General features: G+C 42.6%; 1 protein-coding gene across 1 annotated transcript in view; it reads left to right on the top strand.

The window, feature by feature from the left end:
* The first annotated feature begins 12,102 nt into the window (after nt 1–12,102).
* The window catches only part of LOC146555515 (uncharacterized), a 67,500-nt gene continuing 58,103 nt past the window's right edge, over nt 12,103–21,499 (top strand). Inside the window, exons 1-2 of the mRNA XM_085252749.1 lie at nt 12,103–12,252; nt 18,219–18,284. Of these exons, the coding sequence (XP_085108875.1) occupies nt 12,103–12,252; nt 18,219–18,284 (216 nt within the window). The remainder of the gene's footprint in view (nt 12,253–18,218; nt 18,285–21,499) is intronic.

Here is a 21,499-nt window from a genome sequence, read left to right as displayed (position 1 = left end):
GATGAAATGAACGTAGTGGATATGAAACTCAAAAGAATTTTATCTTCTTAAAAACCTATAGATGCTGATACTTGGTGTATGTGTGCTGATCTTCACCAATTACACTCTGCTGCTTTTAGCTAGTGTTGTATGTATTTTTATAATATTACAGTTTGGCCGTCTGACCAATCAGAAAACATCAACAGTCACCACTGTTTCTTTCACGTTAATGCTCATTTGTGACTGCTTAGCCTGATTGCTGATGTTGGGGTAAGTCAAAGTAGACCTCGGTTTGTTAAAACAGGCCCTTGCTTGGCATTAGCATTGCAGCATTTTCAGGTTGAGTGTGCTGTCTTCTCATGACCAAAAAATAGGAACATCTTTTTGATATTGACTAGAAAGTATTGTTGCATAATGTATGTATGCGTGTTAGCTGCAAAATGCCAACCTGACTCATCTGCTTCTCTTTAGTGACATCTTCTGCTTTGCAATTCATCTGTGTATGCCAAGAGAAATTGAGGCTAAAAGATATATTGAAAACTTTATCACTTTATTCTTGAGTCTACCAATATCTGTGCTGACAAAGCTTGTAATGGGCTTGACAACTGTTTTGTCACCTCTGCAGAACACGCAGCAGAAAACAGAGAGGGATAATATTACCTACAGGTGGCTGCTGTGTTGTAATGGCTTTTTAAGCCATCTTGTTTAACAAATATAGTAAAGATTGAGATTAGATTAAGTTTGTTTTAAGGAGCAGACCTGAGGTGCCTAACAGAGGAGATATGGCTTCGACATATTGATGTTGTGAAGAGTGATCCATCCAGACCCTTCCTCCTTAGCCTTAGGCTGATAAGCAAGTTGGGAGGGGGACCCGGGTCACCGCCTTCCCCTGGCTCTGTGACCAAACACAAAAGGTGGTTTCCTTCTGTCAGTTGTGGTCACTTTCACCTGTCACTCAGACTCTCTCTGAGTGAACCAGCGTCCAGGGAGGGCGGCTCCAGGTGAGCATTCAAGCGTGGATAATAGCTCCTGTCCTCTCCTCACGTCACCTGGGAGTCCCAGGCACAAACCCAGGTTTATCAACTTAAAACTGATTCTTAGTGGTTTATTGTTATACATTTGTGCCACGATAGCAGTTGGAATGATGTTGGAAGAATGTAGTTAGGTTATTAAGAGAGTTGGTTGCACAAAGAGTCCTGATGTTATCTTAAGTGGATCAAAACCTGATCAGTTGGAGCTAAATTCTGGATTTCAGACTTTAGCTTCTCTGTGCATCAATCCACACAGGTATGAAGAGCCTCGAAGTTTTCTTAGCACATCATGAGGCAGTTGTTATTTTTCAAGCTCTTTAATTTATGATTAGCACGCAGCAAAACTAATGAAGGTTTTTTCTCCATACATGGATTTCTGCTGTCTTCCAAAGAGGATTCAGCCGAAGCCAAAGGAAAATCCTTAGCATTGCAAACAATCACAAGATTGAGAAAAAACATCAAAACATCAAAAACATCTGCGTGCCTTGTCATTCCAAGTACATAATCTGTAAATAGTTGCCTCTGGACCAAATGAAAACTTGTCTAAACTGTCAAAGTGTCATGGCGGGACAGTGCATTTATGAAATGGACCCAAGGGCGGAGACAGGAGAGATGAACTGAGGTTTAAACAAAAGGTGATCCTTTATCCTGATTGCATGAATGCAAAAGCAAAGAAACATGAACAGTGGCAAAAACGAAACAAAAACAAAACTGGAAAAACTAGGACTGATTTTGTACAGGATTATGAGAGCAACTATGAGATAGAGAAACATAAACTAGAAACATGAACATGCCCAAAATCATGAAAAACCTGGAAACTTGACGAGGTAGAAAGGAACACAGACGACCTGACAAAGACTGAATGAAAACACACAGACTAAGTACACACAGGAGGTGATCAGGGGAAGTGGAAGCACTTGGGGAAACAGCTGGCTCAAATAATCATGACACCACAGGGAAAAGTAGAACCAAGCACAATGAACTTAGAAACATATAAACAAGACTTTCAAAATAAAACAGGAAGCATGGAGAGGCATGAAGTGGGACAAGCTTGACGTTAGAAACGTAAGAAATCAACAATACAAAATAACACAAAACGCTGGGTCACTGACCCAGACAATAAAACCACTCAAATGTGGACCTCTGTACTCCTCTTTTTATTGGTTCTCAGTTTGTTAAGCCAAAGAAGATACCACCAGAAGCCATAGGTCAACATGCAGATCATAACCGATAGGAGGGGGGAAGACGAATAACAGCTCTCAATCTCATCACAGCACTTACAGTGCTTTCTGCTTAGTTTGCATCAAAATGTTTAATATGACCATCACAAATCAACAAAGCAAGCACAAGCTTTATGATGACTTTTAGTAAAAATATGATAATATTATGTCTCCACCTGTGCAAAGGCAGGCTGAACAATATAGCTGAGAAGTAAATAAGAGGTTTTTCACAATTCCTTTAAATTCTTGAAAATGACAAACTACAGAGACTTTAAGTAAGGTTCATCAGACTCACAGACCAATCACACTTACATACATAGTCCCTCTTTATAGCCATTAAAAATCCTGATTAATGATGTAAGTCTAAATGATGCTAGGTACTCAGACATAACCTCAAATTTAAGTTAGAAAAGGAGTAATATTTAAATATTTTTATGTATGTGTGCATGCTGCTAGACAGTTAAATGAAACAGTGAGGAGCTACAGTAAGAGTGGATTTTTTCATGTTCAAACAGGTCTGTACATATGTTCTCTCAGTCTCAACAGGCATGTTTTCATAATGTAATTTAATCCCCTGGAGTAATCAGATGTCGCTAAATCCATAGTGTTTAAATGAATCCTGAACAATGGAGTGAGTAAATAGATATCTGTCAGGGGATTTTAGATTTCCTTGGCGTAGGTTTCCTGTAATAAAAACACTATCTGACCTAAGGTTCATATTACAGTCCCAAATGTGACGTCCCAAACATTTCCAAGTACTGCTGGCTGACGCGTTCATCAGCCAGGCATCAGCTCTTACGTGTTTGCCTTTCGAGGTGCCCTCAGGTCTGTGTTTACCCAGCCGTCACGGGCAGAGCCAGCAGCGTGCTGTACTTGGCGGGTGACAGTGGTTTAAATGAGAAACCTGTGATTGATCTGCATTCATGCAGCCTGTCATAATACCTGCATCAACACACACAAAGGGAAAGTCACTCTGCAGCTGCTAATCAGGCTCACATATGACAAGTAATTTCCTCACTCTGTATGATGTATGGTATGATTTTTTTAAAGAGATGGAAGTGAAAAGATGTTGTGGGATGTGAATCATGCAAGATGTAGGATACTTTAATTTGACAATTTGCTATTCATATTAAGAATATGTATGTAAACTTATGAAATAAAAGGAAATGTTTTTCTGTTAACCAAATCAGTACTTTTTAAAGTTATGCTTTCCCCCCCAACAATCAACACGTCGGTCCTCTAAATAAACCAAACCATGACAGCCCACCAACTTTACATGTGCCCCAAGAAAGAATAAAAATGATAAGCACTTGCAAACCCAAATATTATTTGCTGTCTCTGAATATCACAGTCACCGTTACAATGAAGAGCTCAGCTATTCAAGTTACAGTTTCACCTTGAAACATCCTAAAATGACATTTTTAATTAACAAAAATTATTAATAACTGTCATCAGCGGCAATTATCTGCTGCAGAAATTAATGCATTATGTAGCCCATTTATGACTTTTAGAGATAACTTCACTTTATGGGACTTGAAGAGCTCTGAAGACATCCAACATACTGACCTAAATCTCACTAACTTTTCTCTAAATTTATTCTGTTTTCAAAGAAAAAATAAGTGATGTAGCGTAATGTACGATAAAAGTAAGAATTAAATGGTATCTACTTAGCTTTTCCATAATTCTCATCATATATTTATATTGTTGCACTGGTAGAACAGGTACTCGGATTAACTGAGTTTCAAATAATGACATCAGAATATGTACAGGTAATCCCTGTGAACCAAATGCTCGGACTTCATCTAGATCTAAATGCTCGGTTTCAGTCTTTTTAACCCTTTTCAGTCTGTGCGTTCACATCAAATACCTGAAGGCAGTCTTTTTGGAAATATATGAATACTTGGCAGTAACAGCCAATGGCACGAGGAGGGGAAGTACCCAGAGCTTGAGTCAAGTTACTGTAACATGTTTTCAGAACTTGCACTGCATCCTCAGTGGAAGCGACGTGTCAACCAGAGAGCAGATGAAACTGTCTTACCTTCCAGGATTGCAACTAAAGTAACTGCCAGTGAGAGTGCAGGATACCATTTATTGGCAAAGCTAGTGTTGCAGAGCATTCTCATTCCCGACGCGTAACATACCGACGATTTGTCACATCCTGAGGCATCCCATTGGAATGCAAAAGATAACTGTGATACGCGTGCGATTGTGGATGGAATCCAATAGAATGACGCTCCCAGCGGCAACACACGTTCCAGCCATGTATTCGAGCCCTAACCTTAACCTTAACCCTAACCATAACATTAATCGTGTTAGATAGTATTTTTCAAAGCTCGTGATGAGAAAGTAAAATAAATGTACATGTGTAGATTCAGTCCAAATGGTTCTCCTGTTTCTGAACGCGTAACATAGGAACGTGTTGGGTGGCCGAAAGCGTAACATAATGACGATTCGTCACATAGCGTAATATGTTACCCTTTGGGAGGGAGAACGTGACGTGTTGGGTGAATATATTAGTTGGTTACCTAGGTAACTTGATGTTGGAACGCCCACAAGCAACCAGCCATAAGCTTGAAATCGATGAGTGATATCGATAGTATTGATACCGATGCGGTTATCGATACACATTGATACTAGTATCAGTATAGGTGTCTGCAATACTGGCCCTGTATTTAACTATCAGATCGATACTAAAATTTGCACATTATTTTAGAGAAGTCAAGTCAAGTCAAGTCAAGTTTATTTATAGAGCACATTTTAAAAAAAAGAACCGAAGTCCTACATTTGCAATTACATCTCCTTATCTTTATATATAAGAGAAGTTGAACCCTACAGCCCCAGCTGCTCTCACACAGCGTCACTTAGCTTGTTTTTCATTTTCAGACGAATCCTGACGATATGTGTATAAAAACTTTTTCCCAAATTCGATACATTTAACTTGCATAAATACAGGTTCGCTTCTGTTGCACAAATTCATGTCAGTTTGTCTGAGGTTACACAGCTATAACTATAATGACAGAAGCCCCACCCACCTGCTCTTCAAACCTTCTGTTTGTGATGAGAAGAAAGCTGACATAAAAAGAAAGGAACTAAAAGAGGTCAGAGAGGGTGCACTAAGAGGGCTGTAGCACAGCTCAGCATAAGATGAACTGATAAATAAGGATTATTTTGAGCTGTAAATCATGCAGAGCTGCTCTGAGCAAAAGCCTGCAAACTGAGAAACAAACTTTTGCTTTTTTCCTCATTTTAATGGACCTGAGCTTTTCTGTCAGCTTCATAAATGCTCCAGGACTTTTTTTGTCTTTTAAATAATTCGTTCAACAAGTGTTTCAGCGTGGTTTGTCTCTGCAGTCCATGTGCAGTACTGTAAACCCCCTGCTCTAACACTCACCTCCAGCAGAGGACGACATTCGCCGAGTAACCTCTTTCCAATCGGCCCCCACCTCACCAGTGACCTCCTCCTCCTCGTCCCCATCGACGGCCCCTCCTATCAAAGCCATAACCTCTCCTAATCCCCCCTCCCACCCCTCGTTGCCCTGGAGACGGCTCAGACGAGCAGGTGATGCATTGACAGGGAGCAGATGGTTCCCTGTGGAGGTAAGCATGGCTGAACAATGCTTCCATATTCATCATAAAGTCCTGCTAACTCTCGGCGTCTCCCTCCTTCGAGTACATGCGTACACATAACTTCAAAGTTGGCGTTTGCAGAGACCGAGCAAGGTGAAAATGTTGTGACAGGGCTCAATAAATGAAAGCGCCTCCATTCAGAGGGGGCTGGTTTACAGTATCTCAGAGAGGAGGCAAGAAGGCAAGCATTTTTTCTTGCCTCGACCTTCCTGTGCTTGTCTCCTGCAGGTGTTTTTGGGCTTTTTGCCGCAGTAACTCACTCCTCTAAAGAAGCTCCTTCTTTAGCCCCTGTCTCCCCTGGAGATAAAGTACAAACACCCCACTCTTGCTGCCTCTTTCTTTCAGCTAACTCCTCAATAATCCAGCAACAATACAGGGCTCTGAGGCGGTGTGCAGCGATTCGCCAGAGGCCTGACTTGTTTTGGGGTGCAGCGGTAGGAGGGGAGGGGCCGGCGGTGGAATGGCATTATGGAGATCAGCTAATACATGTAAAACATTGCATCCATTTTTTCTTCTCTCTTTTTTTTATTGGAGCAAGTGGTAAAGAAAAAACGTCTGCAGCACAATACGCTTAACCACCACACCTGGAGCTCACAACGGGGGCGAGAATGGCTGCCTCACCCATCATCACCAGCACGGCAGCACCTATCAATACAGGCTGTAAGGAGCTTGGTTGGGCCGCAGGAGGAGGGGGCCAGCTGTATTCACAGCCTGACTATGATAAAGACACACAGTGAGGAGCCATTCAAGAGCCCTGTGCCCATAATGGAGTCACTAATAGGTGCCTATTCAGCAGGGAAAGTGTTTTCTGAAGGGGCGAAAAAAAAGTTTCAGGGAAGCAACAATCACTTTGTCTGCTGCCTTGTGTATGTAAAATGTATGCAGCGCTCCACCCCTCCACCCTTTTCCAACTCTTTCTGCTGTCTTTTTTTTCCTTTTTCCTTTAAAAAGCATCACCAGTGAATAGGCGACATGCATAGTTTGGAGTCGTCCTTTCATCCTTACTTGAAAATAAACTGAATGGTCTGTTCTTGAGTGAGTATAGTCCAGCAGGCGTGATCTCAAAACTGGGCTCTCTTATTTCATAGAAGTGTTAGCCACATGCACAGGTGACCAATAAGTCTTCCACTGTATATTTTCCTCATCAGATTCATGCTTTAGACTTTTAGAAATAAAGTTTGTAGAAAGCAGAGATCAGGGAAGTTTGTTTGAGCTTCCCCTGATCAAGAAGTTTTAAATGTAAATGTGAAACCTCTCTTCACTGAATGTATTTTAGGAGCTCCCTGGAACTGGAGCCCATTACTTACCATATTTTTCATTTGGTAAATTAACTGATTCTTGTATACTTCAATGCTTTTAAGTGCTTACTAACCCGCATTCGCACACATTCATACCCTGATGGATGCATCAGAGGCTACCTCCTGAGCAAACTAATGTTTAGTTTTATTCTTTTTGATTGTTTTGGCTTATTGATTTGAAGATAAAGTTAGACAAGGAAAGATGAGATGGTTTGGATGTGTGAAAGAGCAGGGATGGTGGATGAAAATCGAGCTGCCAGGCAGGAGGAAAAGCGGAAGACCACAGGGGAGGTTAATGGATGTAGTGATGAAGGCGATGCAGAGGGTTGGTGTGACAGAGGAGGATGCCAGGAATAGAGTGAGATGGAAGAAGTTGATTTGCTGTGGCGACCCCTAAAGGGAGTAGCCAGAAAAGAAGTCTCGCTTATTACTTCTTAGTTTTATCTACTTAACTGTCTCTTAATGTAATTTACTTTGTCTTGTCTCTTGTCTTTTTCTTATTTTTTTTCATAATTTTCAAATATAATTTGTTGTGCTGTACTGTTGTTGTAGTTATAGGCTCTGATTGTTATGAGCTGAGCCTGGGGACCCACATCTAGGATGCAAAGGCAGGTAGAGGTAATGGAAAACAGGCTGTTTATTTGGCTGAAGGCAGATATCCCAAAAGCAAAAACACAAAGTCAGAAAAGGGAGCTTAAAACTAGAATCTTACTGAAATCTGGGGAAACATACTCGAGCTGGAAATGCTGGTGCTATGAGAGGGAACATTTAACTGCTGTTGTACATTAATAAAATGTTAATAATTTGTTTAACTAATTAGCATTTCTGGGACCAACTCAGTTGAACTTTCTAGCAGTCAAATCCCTAAACCCACCCGTACGATGAACGTTTAAAACTTAAGCTGTTGTTTAAGTTTTTTAAGAAAGTGCAACTAAAATCTTTTACGTGCAAAAAATGTGAACCTTTTTTCTGTGGTTCTGTGCTTCTTCCTGTCTGTCCTCTCCCCCGTCCTGATTTCTGGTTACTCTTATTACTGTTTTTGGTTTAACCTCGCCTGGTTGAGGCAGATGCCCACCCTCCCTGGTGCTGCTGGAGGTTTCTTCCTCCCCACTGTTGCCAGCTGCTTGATCACTACATGTCTCGTTATGTTTTAGTTTATCTTTCTGCAATTGCAGTTTTTCTTATGTGAATCGAATTATATTTGCATAAATCAGTTTGCAGGGGTGCCATATCTGCACAAAGCCTCAAACACACCCGTGTTCAGAACGCAAACATGAGCCAGCTTAAACAAGGCTATAAAATGTATGCATTCCATGTTAGGACAGAGCCCATGATCTGTTTGGAACTTGCAAATGTGTTGGTTTTGCAGGAAAAATTGGAAAATTCAAACTGCTTTTCAGGCCGTCATGCTGACTCACCCTGGATCCTGAGGCACTGGGGAGCAGACCTCGTGGGTGAGCTGACTAATCTTGAAATACTGGGACCATATTGAAAGAGAGGGCACACACTAAAAAATACTGGGACCATATTGTTTTGTGGTGTCAAAGGGCTTAGCTGACAGATTGATGAGATGAGGAAATAACGGAGCCAACCAGGGGGGAGGGAGAGGAGAGGAGGATCTCAGCATGGTGTGGCAACCAGGGTTTGGAGTCAGTGCAGGACTCCCTGCAGGCCTGCGGGCCACAGCCTGTGCAGGTCACCGCTCTTTGATTCTGGGTCCCACAGCCCACAAAGGGCAGCACGCAGTGGGCAGGGCTGCTTTCCTTAGAACAGCATGAAAGCCCCTTGTAATGGTATTTTTATGTGTTTTGTGAGAGTCTTTGTCAGCCTTTGTGTGCTGATGTATGTGTTTATTTGTGTGAGTGTGTGTATGCCTTTGCAGTCCTGCAAAATCCAAGTTAAGTCAAGTGTGTACTTCTAAAAGCCTAAGAGTCCCACATTTCTTTTAAGTTTTATTTAGCATACTAGAAAAAAAAAATTACTTTTATGTTATTAGTGGAAAACATGACTATTCTTTTCAGCTTAGTGTTTTTTGCTTCATTGTCAGAGCATATATTTTGGACCGGGACCAGCTGGTTTCAGCAAATCAAAAGCTCTAAAATCCTACAGTATGATATACTTAACAAACACCACATGGCAGGCATTTATAATTAGCTACAGTAGCTCCATGTAGCTCTGGAAGTAGAGTAGTATTTGGATAAAATGTGAGATATTTCACCTAATTACCATACCATACCATACCACCTTTATTTATAAAGCACTTTAACATAAAACCAGAGTTCACAAAGTGCTGTACATGCTAAAAGCATAAGTAAAGAAAATTAAAATGAGATAAGATAAAATAAATAACTAAAAAACTAAAATAAATTGAAACATGTCAAAACAAATTGAGTCAACCCCTCTAATCAATGCCAAAGGCTTCAGCGAATAAATATGTTTTAAGAAGACTTTTAAATTCAGAGAGAGAAGAGGCCTGCCTAACATGCAAGGGTAGATCATTCCACAACTTTGGAGCAACTACAGCAAAAGCACGATCACCTTTAGATTTATACTTAGTTTTTGGTACCTTAAGGAGCTGCTGATTGGCGGACCTAAGGGAACGGGGAGGTGTATATGGTTGTAGTAGCTCCGAGAGGTGGGGGGGGGGGGGGGGGGGGGGGGGGGTATCTGGTATAATTGTCAGATACCAGAAAACGAATACATTTTTGACAGTCAGATGCTTTACTTATTAAGTCAGTAGGCTTCCTTCTACTGTATGGTTGCCACCAGAGAGACAAACCACTTACTGAATCCTGAAAATCATTGGCAGATCAAGCAAAAGCTGGAAAACAAAGTCATTGACATCTATCAGTCTTGAAAGGCTTATAAAGACATTTCTAAGGCTTTGGGCCTCCAGTGAACCACGCTGAGAGCCTTTATCCACAAATGGAGAAAAATTGGAACAGTGGCAAACTTTCGTAGGAGTGCCTACCAAAATTACTCCAAGAGCTCATCAACAACTCATCTAGGAGGTCACAAAAGAACCCAGAACAACATCTAAAGAACTTCAGGCCTCACTTGCCTCAACTAAGGTCAGAGTTCATGATTCAACAATAAGAAAGACACTCTGCAAAATGCGATCCATGACGAAAACCACTGCTAAGCAAAAGGAACATAAAGGCTTGTCCCAGTTTTGCCAAAAACATAGTCTATGGACTGATGAGACAAAAGCTGAACTTTTTGCTTTGCTGCTTTAGGACGACTTGCTGTAATTGATGAAACCATGAATTCTGCTCTCAACAAGAAAATTCTTAAGGTGAACAGCCGACCATGAGTTCATGCCATTAAGCTTTGGTTATCTACCAGAACAACGATCTGAAAAACACCAGCAAGTCCACTGGTGAATGTCTCAAAAAACCCAAAGGTTTTGGAGTGGCCTAGTCAAGGAATGGACTTAAGTCAGATCAAGATCTTTTGGCATGACCTCAAACAGGCCGTTCATGTTTGAAAACCCTCTAATGTGGCTGAATTCAAACAATACTGCAAAGAATTTTCAAGTGGGCCAGAATGATGAATGGAAGAATATTTACATTTTCAGTAGTGGACAAGTAGTTTTACATAACTGATTATCATATTCACCATTGAATTATACATAAAAACATCTTGTATAAAGTCTGTAGGAGAGAAAAGAGATGAAACAGCAGATCACGAGAATACCAGTTTTATGTGCAGTTTCTTTTAGTAGAAAAGCCACACATTCCACAAAAATACTTACAGCTTCCTCTGACACGAGTCATTTTATTACAGTGTCTTAGCAGCTGGTATTGTGGGATGTGGATTACCCAAAGTGCACTGCAGGTTCCCCACAGGGCTGAACAGAGAGGGATCTCAGGGAGGCGTTGCTTTATGAAGGGAAATGTAAAGGAGAGGTCTTGATCTCAGACGGTCTCAAGAAGCTTTAGCTCATGTTACAAGTTGTGCTCAGACTATGTTACAGCAAAATCCTTATTCTGAAAGCATTTAAATAAAGCACTCATTTTAGTCCCTGAATGAAAGAACAAATGTCACAAAATGAGGAACTAAAACAGGTGCAAAAGCTGTTCTTTTTACGTACTTATTTATTTTATTTCAGCAGAAACTGGTTGTGCAGAGGTGGCTGATGGTGTCACTATTGTAAATGTTTGGTCCGGTCACCATGGAAAACACTCACTACTTCTCCCTTGGCCACCTCCCCTTGTTAATATTACACCAAGAAATTGTTTACTAGGATTTTCCTGCACAACAAACCTGAAGATGAAAAGCCCGAAGCACAAGATGCACTCTACATAATGAGCTTTGATTGCAAATACAGATAGAAGGCTGTTCCGGGCTTACAAACACACACACACACACACACACTGGTGAACTCTTATTTGTGGAATTGATAGGGTCCATTGTTTCCACAGTGCTTTCCACTATATGCCCTGTAATGCAATTAAGGCCAGGAGATTTATGCTGCTTTGTAGCAGCCCAGAACCTGATCCGTGTTGTGTCTGGAGTCGGACTGAAAAGCTGCCTCTCTGTCCAGCTGGTCCTGGTTTCTGCTCTGGCCTCTGTCAGTGTGTGCAGCTATAGTGCTGTTCACTTCCTAATTGAAAGCTTTGGTTTATTGTAGGCCTGTTTTTGTGTCACATTATTTGCCTGAAAATTTGTAGTGAGCTGAGAAGGGAGATAGCCTCTTTGTGCCCAGTGTCTCTGTTATTGTGTTCACCAAGGAAGCATGCCTGAGAGAGTTGCACTAGTTTAGCTGGATGGTAATTATTAACAGCCATAAGCTATTTGAATAGGCTGCATTTTTTCAGCCTCCCACAGAGAGAGGCTCTGACTGCAAAGTGTAAACGCATAAAACACCTTCTGGGCGAGTGGAGACGTTTTCAGGCTCCTTTTAAAGAGAAAATGAGTAAACTGAAAGCCTAGAGTTCCCTGGACATGTCTGCTGTGGAGAGAAGAGAAGTTTCGGAGGCTCGCTGGGAAATTAGACCTTCCAGAAATCGGGATTTCAAGCATCCACTGAGGCCACTGGTTCTGCCCAGGCATCCTGTCTGCACGAGCACCTGGCCGGCTGATGGCTCCAATGGGGTGAGTCCATGCATGCCCACCCAGCAGTAGTGGTCTACTGCCGCCACCGCCCACAACTCTGAAATCCCAAATGAAAGACACGTCAAATGCTGCTGAATGAGCCCCATGGCGAGAACATGAGAGGGAAGATCCGTAACACCCGGCACATCTGTCCACCTCTCTGACACTAATGAATGTTAAGTAGGTTAGCTGCTGGTGTGCCAGTGTCCCACCGGTCATTGTGGCCAGTGGTGGCAGCGGGCTGTGCTTTTGTCATGGTGCGCCAACCCCCCGTGATACGTCTAAAATGGCTCGACCACTTACTCCTGCACACAATCCTGACACCAATAGTCACCATATTGATCCCTCGTGCTGGCAGATTAAAGTATAAAAGGAGGTCTGTCCTATCAGCAGGGGTCTCCGCTGACTTCGAGAGCTCATTTCAGGGTCACAGAGTCCTCTCAGCCTCCTGACCCAGACCCTAAGTGAACACACGAAAACACCGGTGCAGGGCAGGACAGAAACCTTTCCAGGGATGAAGTCCATTAAACAGGATTGGTCAGATGCTCACATTCACAGCTCATTATAGCTGACCCCGGGCTCTTTCTCTTTCAGTGTGCTGCTCGTCTTTTCTATCTCTGGCTCTAACCTGGCCAAAGCCATGCTGAGGTGGTCACTCTCGCCTTTTGTTTGCATTGATAGCTCAGCCGTTAACTTGATTGTCTTCTAGACTGGATCGCCTCGTCCGTTGTGTTGCTTTGTCGAGTTCCTCGAGTGTGCTTTTTAAGTTTAGGGACTGTGCAGCTCTTTTGTCTCAGTGCTCAGCGTTACTCAGGCTCTAAGCCTGGGGTGAATTTCCTGAATAGATTGGAAACTGTCATGTTTTCCACTTGTGAATAATCTTTTTCATTGAAGAATGATGGACTTCAGATTGTTTTTAAATGACTTTATAACCTTTCCCAATTATTCATAATGGGCAGCAACAGTTCCCTAAGAGCATTGCTGATGTCTCCTTGATATTGTGTTAACGCACACCGGAAAACTGCCAAAATGTGAGGTGCTCACACTTGCTGATGATCAGTTATTCAGATCAGATTATTCCAGTGGAAGCAGTTAGGGTATACTTAGATTTATACTCATTTGAGGGTGTATTTAATTAATTATAAGGCCTGCTGAGGACCAGATTTTTTTTTTTATCATGCCCTGATCCCTAAAGCCTACTTTCTTTTTCCTATTACTCAATATGAATATACAGAATCTGTATATGACAAGACTTTTTGTACTGGAAGCTTTCTGCCAAAAGGTGGATTCTGTTCATCTGGACATCCACTTGTAGCCTTCAAGTTATTGACCAGTCATGCTTTAGCAATCTGTGTGAAAAAGAAAAGACTGATACCAAACTGAAAGCTTGACACCATAAAGTATTTCTGCATTTGTAAAAAAAACGATTGTCATGAAAAATACCCTTCAACACTTCCAATATATTACTAGAAATTGTGCCAGAAACCTTTAGTCTGATTTTTATTCTAAGGTTTGCACATGTACCACCACCCTAATGGCAGCTTGTTTACTTCCGTAAGCTACCTGCATTGTTCTGGGTAATTTGTGTCCTTGGTGCTGACCTCACGAGCGCCCAGCTCACTGTTCGATTCCTGCTCCCTTAATTAAATGCTGATTAAATGCCTATTAATGCACAATGACTCGCAGACGGGGTGTAATCAGGTAAAACAGAGTTAATAAAACATCCAGTGTGGTGCTGGGGAGAAAAGGAAGAGCTCCCCTGAGAATGTGCCTGATCCCATCTGCCGGTGGATCACTGACTTCCTGACGGACAGGAAGCAGCATGTGAGGCTGGGAAAGAATGTCTCGGACTCCCGGACCATCAGCACCGGCTCCCCTCAGGGCTGTGTTCTTTCTCCTCTGCTCTTCTCCCTGTACACCAACTCCTGCACCTCCACCCACCAGTCTGTCAAGCTAATCAAGTTTGCAGATGACACCACCGTTATCGGACTCATCTCGGACGGGGATGAGTCTGCCTACAGGAGGGAGGTTGAACGTCTGGTGTCCTGGTGCAGCCACAACAACCTGGTGCTGAATGCCCAGAAGACAGTAGAGATTATTGTGGACTTCAGGAAGCACACAGCTCCACTCCCCCCCATCATCCTGACTGACACCCCCATCACCTCTGTGGACTCGTTCCGCTTCCTGGGTACCACCATCACCCAGGACCTGAAGTGGGAGCCCACCATCACTTCCGTCATTAAGAAAGCCCAGCAGAGGATGTACTTCCTGAGGCAGCTGAAGAAATTCAACCTGCCAACACGGACGATGATGCAATTCTACACTGCAATCATCGAGTCCATCCTCACCTCCTCCATCACCGTGTGGTACGCTGGAGCCACTATCAGGGACAAACAGAGACTGCAGCGTGTTGTGCGCTCTGCTGAGAAGGTGATTGGCTGCAGACTCCCATCTCTGCAGGACCTGTACACCTCCAGGACACTGCGGCGTGCAGCTCGGATCTCAGCTGACCCTTCTCACCCTGGACACAGTCTGTTTGACCTGCTCCCCTCAGGCAGGAGGCTCCGGTCCATTCGCACCAGAACCTCTCGCCATAAGAACAGTTTCTTCCCCTCTGCTGTCGGACACATGAACAATAACCGTATGACTGTTCCCACCACTAACACATGACCCTACGCTGTGTTCACTGCATCATTCCATGTTTGGCACTGATCACCACCTGCACTCATGTATATATCATGTATATATCTATCCACTTAGCACTTTTAATTCTTATTCTTATTTTTATATTTTTATGACAGTATGTTTGCACTGAAGCACCGCAGCAATTTCCTAATGTTGTAAACCTGCTCAACATTTGGCAATAAAACCCTTTCTGATTCTGATTCTGATTCTGATTCTGAAAGACAGACAGATGGCGACAGGAACCACCAGAGAGAGGACAAAGCAGAGTGGGAGAGGGGATAAAGCAAATACCAGCCACCACTTTGGTGATTAGTTCTAAATTGGTAATTTGATCTAACCGCTTCCACCTACTCATTATTGATAAGACAAACCATATTTGACCATATTTCCCCCTGCTGGCTCAGACCGACAGCACAACACTTCCTGTCCACTTGCCAGCCCACGCCACCCTACGCTCAGCAGTTCTGACAGGAAGTGCCGTGAGGTGGAGCGTCGACACACGCACAGTGGAAATCCCATCTGCCAGGAATCTCCCTAATCTCATCATCTGAACTGAACAAGGAAAAGAGGAGCAGCAATCACTTTAGACAAACCCTCTGTTGGGATTATGTGATGATGGGTCAAACGGTGACATCAAAGGCAGAGCGAGGACCGCGAGTAATGAAATTCTGTTTGAGCTAATAGACCACTGGCTTTCTTTTTTTTCTTTTGTCACGAGTTTGCTTCTTTGTTTGGAATGAATAACATGAAGACTAAATGTTTTCATCGATGAGTTTGGGAAGTGATTTCCAGAAATTTTTAAACCTTTCAGGAAAACACACGTCAGAGATGTTAAAAAAAAGTGATTTATGGAGCTATAAGATAAAATGCTGAGTAAATGTAAATTCATAACTTTTATCTGTAAATTTGTAAAGTAGTCTTTACCTCAGACTTGCAACAGTAATCTGATGACATTTGCCTTTCTTGGCCAGGCTTGATTTTTTTACCTGGCAGCAGAAAACATTAATTATGATATCAGAGTGAGGGGTTATCCTTAAATGAGATATCCATATTTTTATTGTTGGCTAGAGCAGCTTTACATGACTCACAGTTAAAAAAAGAAGCTTCTTTATCTTGCTGAGGGTTTGGTGCAGCGCCTCCGCTCCTCTCTTGCTAGGATTGGTTTTCCAATATTTGGACTGAACACTGAAACAGTATATGATCATGAGGAAAAGCCTAATAGTCAACTTTAGTATGATCATTATTTTGACATTTATAATTTACATTAAGTTTTCTTTATGTGACAAATGCACATTTAACTAACAGCTCATTTATATACCAGGATAGCAGGATTTAATGAGCCTTTCAAGGGACATGGGCTTCAGAGAAGAATCACCTTTCATTTTGTGTTCTCTGTTAGTTCATTGTTTCCTTTTGGATTTTGAGAAGTGCTGAAGTTCATGTTCTCTATCATTTCATAGTTTCTGTTATAGGGTTATTTTGCATTTCCTTGTGCTCGCGAGTTTTGTTATTTTCTGGTGCTTTGTAATGTTTCCTTATTTTCTCTAGATCTTAGTTTAGTTAAAGGTGACTCTAGGTTTATTGGTTCCCTTTAGCATTCCCATTCTGTTCCTTCAGCCTCGTCTTTGTGCAGGTCTTTATGTCTTTCTTGTTCCTGTTCAGTTGTGTCTCTCTTCCTGTTTAGTTTTGGTGAGTGTTACTCTCTGTGTCAAGTTTTACTTCCGTATAATCATTTGTGTCTGCAAATTATTCCACCTCTCACATACCCTTTAAATGACACTCTCAGGCCGAGCTTAGGATCAGGACTTTTTCACAGTGGTTAATCCAAACCACACAGCAACATATTAATGACTAACCCCATGTTGTGGATGGCTTCATCTCAGAGGTGTCATCTGATAGCATTTGTCTCTTCCTGCTGGGGACTCTCAACAGATTAACCCTCTTACTGCATTTTCCCTATTCTCATGTGTTCATTAGTCTAACCACAGCTTTGTAGTTAGGCTTATATCACAAACCCTCCAAGCACTGTTCATATCCAGACATAGCGTTGCCAAAAAATGTTAAATCCATAATGAGACGCATATTTTTTTAAAAACTAACAATTCCGAAATTAAAATCTTTTTCTAATTGCATTTATTGAATAATAAAAACTGAACACGATGTTTTTTTCTGCTATGTGACTGCAGCCTCTTTTTTGTTTTGCCCAGTTTTCTCTTTCGGCTCATTTGATTTCTCTACATTTTAATCACAGGCCACCCCAGCCCCCAGCCACTCCATCCTCTGCTGTCTGAAAATGATGTACTTGATTTCACATTCAACGTAATTAGCGACAATGAGGTCACTGGGCCACAAGTGCCGTGATTTACTGAAAAAAACGGTTGTTTTTCCCCGTCCGTTCATTATTTGGCAGCAATTAAGGCGTCTATTAAGGACGAAGAGCTCGTGAGGTATTTCTGGCATAATGTGTGTAATCATACATAATGTGCTTTGTTGCATACAACAGGTAGGTAGACAAAGGAGGTAAAATGGGCCAGACCTGACGCTGCCCTCTAGCCTCTCATGGTGGCACTGAAGCTGTTTGAGAGCTCCGCAGCAGAGGAAATGGAAGCACGCATCAACCTCCATTGTCTTCCTCCTCCGTGTGCCACTCTTGCCCCATGTCACCTACTCTGGTCTGGGGTTACAGCCCATGAATGAAGGGTGAATCCTGGGAGGGTCTGCTCTCCTGCTCCCTGCAGTGGATCAACTCTGGAGCTGACTCAGTGCTTCTGGGAGCTGCCAGGAGCTGCAAAGAGAGATGGATGAGCTGCTGGGAATTGGCTGGTGTTGTGTCTCCGGGTGATTGATGAGTTAACACAGTGCCTCTTGCTCCATGGGTCAAACCGACACATCGGGACCACAGGACCACCGTACTGTCCCAAGGAAGCTTTATGTTCGAAGAAATGAGGAGCAGACGTTCTGTACACTGAGCAGATGTTGGAAAGCTGGTTGTGTGGGAGAGAAGACTTCATCACAGAGTCCTCAGCTTCTCCTGGAGGTGTTTCACAGCAGCTCAATAATCAAGACAGAGGGGGTTTAAATATCTCCAGAGAGCCCACTCCCTGTGTGGCATTATGTGTTTTCAAATGCTTCAGTCATTGTTCTCAGTCCCAAGGCCTGTGGAGTTAAAAGCATTTCAACTCTTTCAACTGATCAATCTCAATCTGATAGATCTGTACTTAAATAAGCCGTCTTTCTGCAATCAATACTGTTAAATGTGACTTATTTTCTTTTTCTTGCAGAGACCCATTTATGTCTCTTTTGTCAGCAAGGCTATCCTGTGGGACAGAGGAGTCTGCCACTACACTGTGAGTGCCCAATTTTACACTTCGTAGCCACAAAGAACCTGAACAGATTTTGGTATTCTTACCTGTTGTTTTTGTGAGATTGTACAAGTGATCCTTCTAGCTTTCCAAACTTGCCATAAAATCATGAATACCTCCTGTTTATAAGTGTGCTCTTGTGAGACTAGATTAAGGGTGTTTCAACCCCTGAATTGTTTAATCCATTTAAATCAAACTTCATTTCCCCTCCTTGGAGCAGTTCGTTTATGCAGATGTGAACACAGTAATTGCACTTGTTTTCAACATGATCTGACGCCGATATGATCATAGTACCAGGTGTACATTACAAGTTTGAGCTAAGAAACTTCCTGTATGCTTTGTATGGAACAATGGATGCACAAAAGTCTGTACAGGCTAGCAACTAGCCATGAAACGAACATAAAGTCTCCATTCTCCAACAGTTCAGAACACAGCATCTTCTTTCTGTTTTTTATCCTCTGTTATTACACATCTGAGCGGATTAAACATTGTGACGTGGTTTGTGCTGATACATTTTGGTTCACTTGGATTTTTCTCTGTGTGAAAAGAATCCAAATCATGGTGAAAAGCGGCAAGTTTACAAACTCATCAACTGATTCGGACCAGAACAAATTAACTACAGGTGCCCTAAAAGATATAAGATAAGTCGTTGGAGTCGTAGAAAATGTTAAAAGGGTAGGTTTTGCCATGGCTCACAGCAGAATCTAATGTGTCATAGCATAACAGGAAGTATATTTCATGTCTGCATCACGTATTTTGCTCAGGCAACGCAGGGATGCACCATCGTGATGCACCATGGCTTTTCTCTGCCTAATGGGGCGTCCAGACGGTGGTGAGGTGGCAGCCAGAGTCCTCAGAAAATCAGTGACATTCAGGAACTTCCAGTGAAATAGATGCTAGGACTCAAGATTTCTTAACTTCAAAGCAAAGGTAGTGAATAGATTTAGAAGGGTTCTTGGCAACCAGAGTCAGCAATGTCTGCTTGCAACCAACTGTCAGCACCAAAGTGATGGCTCACTCAAACAAGTTAATGTACAGGATCCAGAATCTATACTTTGGTCCAGATACCAAAGGCCGTTAATGAGTATGCCTCTGACATAAGGGGTATTCGACATGGAGCATGGAGGATCATCCATTTAAGGATGAAATCAGCAAATAAATGTTAAAGTTTTAGCTCTGTTTTCACTCAGAGAACAGGGCAATTTAAATTTTTTTCAAATTCCTGAAAGCTTTTTATAATTTGAACCCTTGCTTTTCCTCTAACAAGCAACATAAAACACACACACACACACATATTCTTCTTCTTCTTCATCTTCTTTCTCTTCAACACTCACGATTCCCCACCTCTCCCCTCTGCTGAAAAGCGTCCGGGAGTGGATGTGCCGCAATTAACAGTGGAGTTGCCATGGGGACAGCACAGTTGTGTGGGCTGGCTTCCTGTCTCGGCCTCTGGTTAAACAAACAAGTAAAGTCGTCGGACAAAGGGGCCCGCTGGTCCTTACAGCCTCATTTACATCCTCAACCGCTTTCACCGCTTCTGCATTCACAGAGTTCATCAGGCCTGGCATCACCCATTGCCATTCTCCAATCTCCTGCGCCCGCTCTGGTTATATCTAATAAATCATGAGGGCATTGTGATGGTAACAACTGCCCGCTGTCATACAGGGGGACAACTTTTACAACAAGGGTAGCTAAGCAGAGAGACAGAGAGGCTGTTGACCCAGACATTGATGCTCCTCTACTCTCACCCAGGATACGAGATGCAGGTCGGGCTGCACAGGTGCCCAAACATGGAGGCAGAGCACTCATATATAACAGGGTTTTTACATAAAAATGTGGTATGTTTGTTTGTTTTTTAGTTTAGGAGCAATATTGTTAGAAAGAATTTACCATATTTAGTTCATCTGAAACTTTATTAGTTCAACAACACCTGCTTCCAAACAATTTCACCAAAATGTCGGAGTTGTGTCAGCACATGGCCATAAAGGAAGTATTAATGGAGTCATTTACTAAACTTTGAGGCACATGCTGTTAATAAATTTTTCCCCAAACTCTGTAAAGTCCATTATTGTAATATTAAAGGTTGTAAACATAGACAGATAAAAGAAGGTTATGAGGAAATACTACTACTATTAATGTTCATATCACCGTTCATCAATAATTACTCTGTGTTAAGTCATTTTGGTGACTGTACATCAGAGGAAGGAAAAACCAATTAATAAATCCCTGATGTAAAAAATGGTTCCAAAACTTTTGTTCAGTTATACCTGAACTTCAAGGGCCTTAGAGGACTCTGAGCACAAACTGTGCGGCAGTATCGTCACATCCTTGCTGTGCTGAGTTGTTTTGGGATCTGTGCGTTTTCGGGGTAAAAGCTGCCGGACCCTCTGGGGCTGCGTGGGCCCGTAAATCAGGGTCATTGTCTCACCATCGAAAGTAGAAAGTTGCTCTGAATGCTAAGCTGCATCTGAGTCTGGCTTCTGACACGAGCTGATAATCAGATTTAATCCCCAGAATCCGCCGGACTCCACAATGTGCCCCACTGTCGTCGTCCCTCACTTTGCCTCTCGCCGGCCCCCTTGCCAGAGTCCCGACCCTCTCCCCTCCTCCCCCACAGCAAAGCTAATTACACCCCGCAGAAACACAAATCTCCATGATTTAAAAAGTCACTCTTTTTCAGGGGTTTAACCTTGTTAGGGCCTAAGCCTGGCTTTCTTGTGCTTCAGCTCTGTGAAGAATTCTCTGTTCCTGCAGACGCTGGGACATAGACACACTTCTGTCTTTGCTCGTAGTCGTCCGCCTGTCAGAGGGTTCACTCAGAGGCAGCATAATTAAGTGTGTGCATGGATGTGTGTCTGCACAACTGCTTATGTATGCTTGTATGCTGTGTACATATGTGTGTGTGCGTGTGTGTGTTTAGAGGTGGTGGTGGTGGGGGGGGTGAAGGAGCACACGCAAGGCTGTCCTCTGCAGGCCATCTGGGACTCTGACTAACTAATAGACTTCCTACATTCATCTAGAAGCGCTACTTGTACATCTCAATCATGTAGCTGTTGACCGCAAACAGGCCCGTAATGACATTAGCCAGCTCTGGCTGTGTGAGGACAGCGTGTGGGTTGCCTGACGCCAGGAGGTTAGCCTGTTTCCTGGGGGCCTGTAGGGCCCCTGATGGAGCCCACACAAGTGTTATGGGCATCTGC

The sequence above is a fragment of the Mchenga conophoros genome, linkage group LG17 (genome assembly GCF_057382185.1).
Source record: "Mchenga conophoros isolate Kocher_MC1m ecotype Shallow Benthic linkage group LG17, M_conophoros_male_GT1.1, whole genome shotgun sequence".
Taxonomy (NCBI): domain Eukaryota; kingdom Metazoa; phylum Chordata; class Actinopteri; order Cichliformes; family Cichlidae; genus Mchenga; species Mchenga conophoros.
Note: the sequence above shows the minus strand (reverse complement) of the source record. Positions and strands in the feature narration are given on the sequence as shown.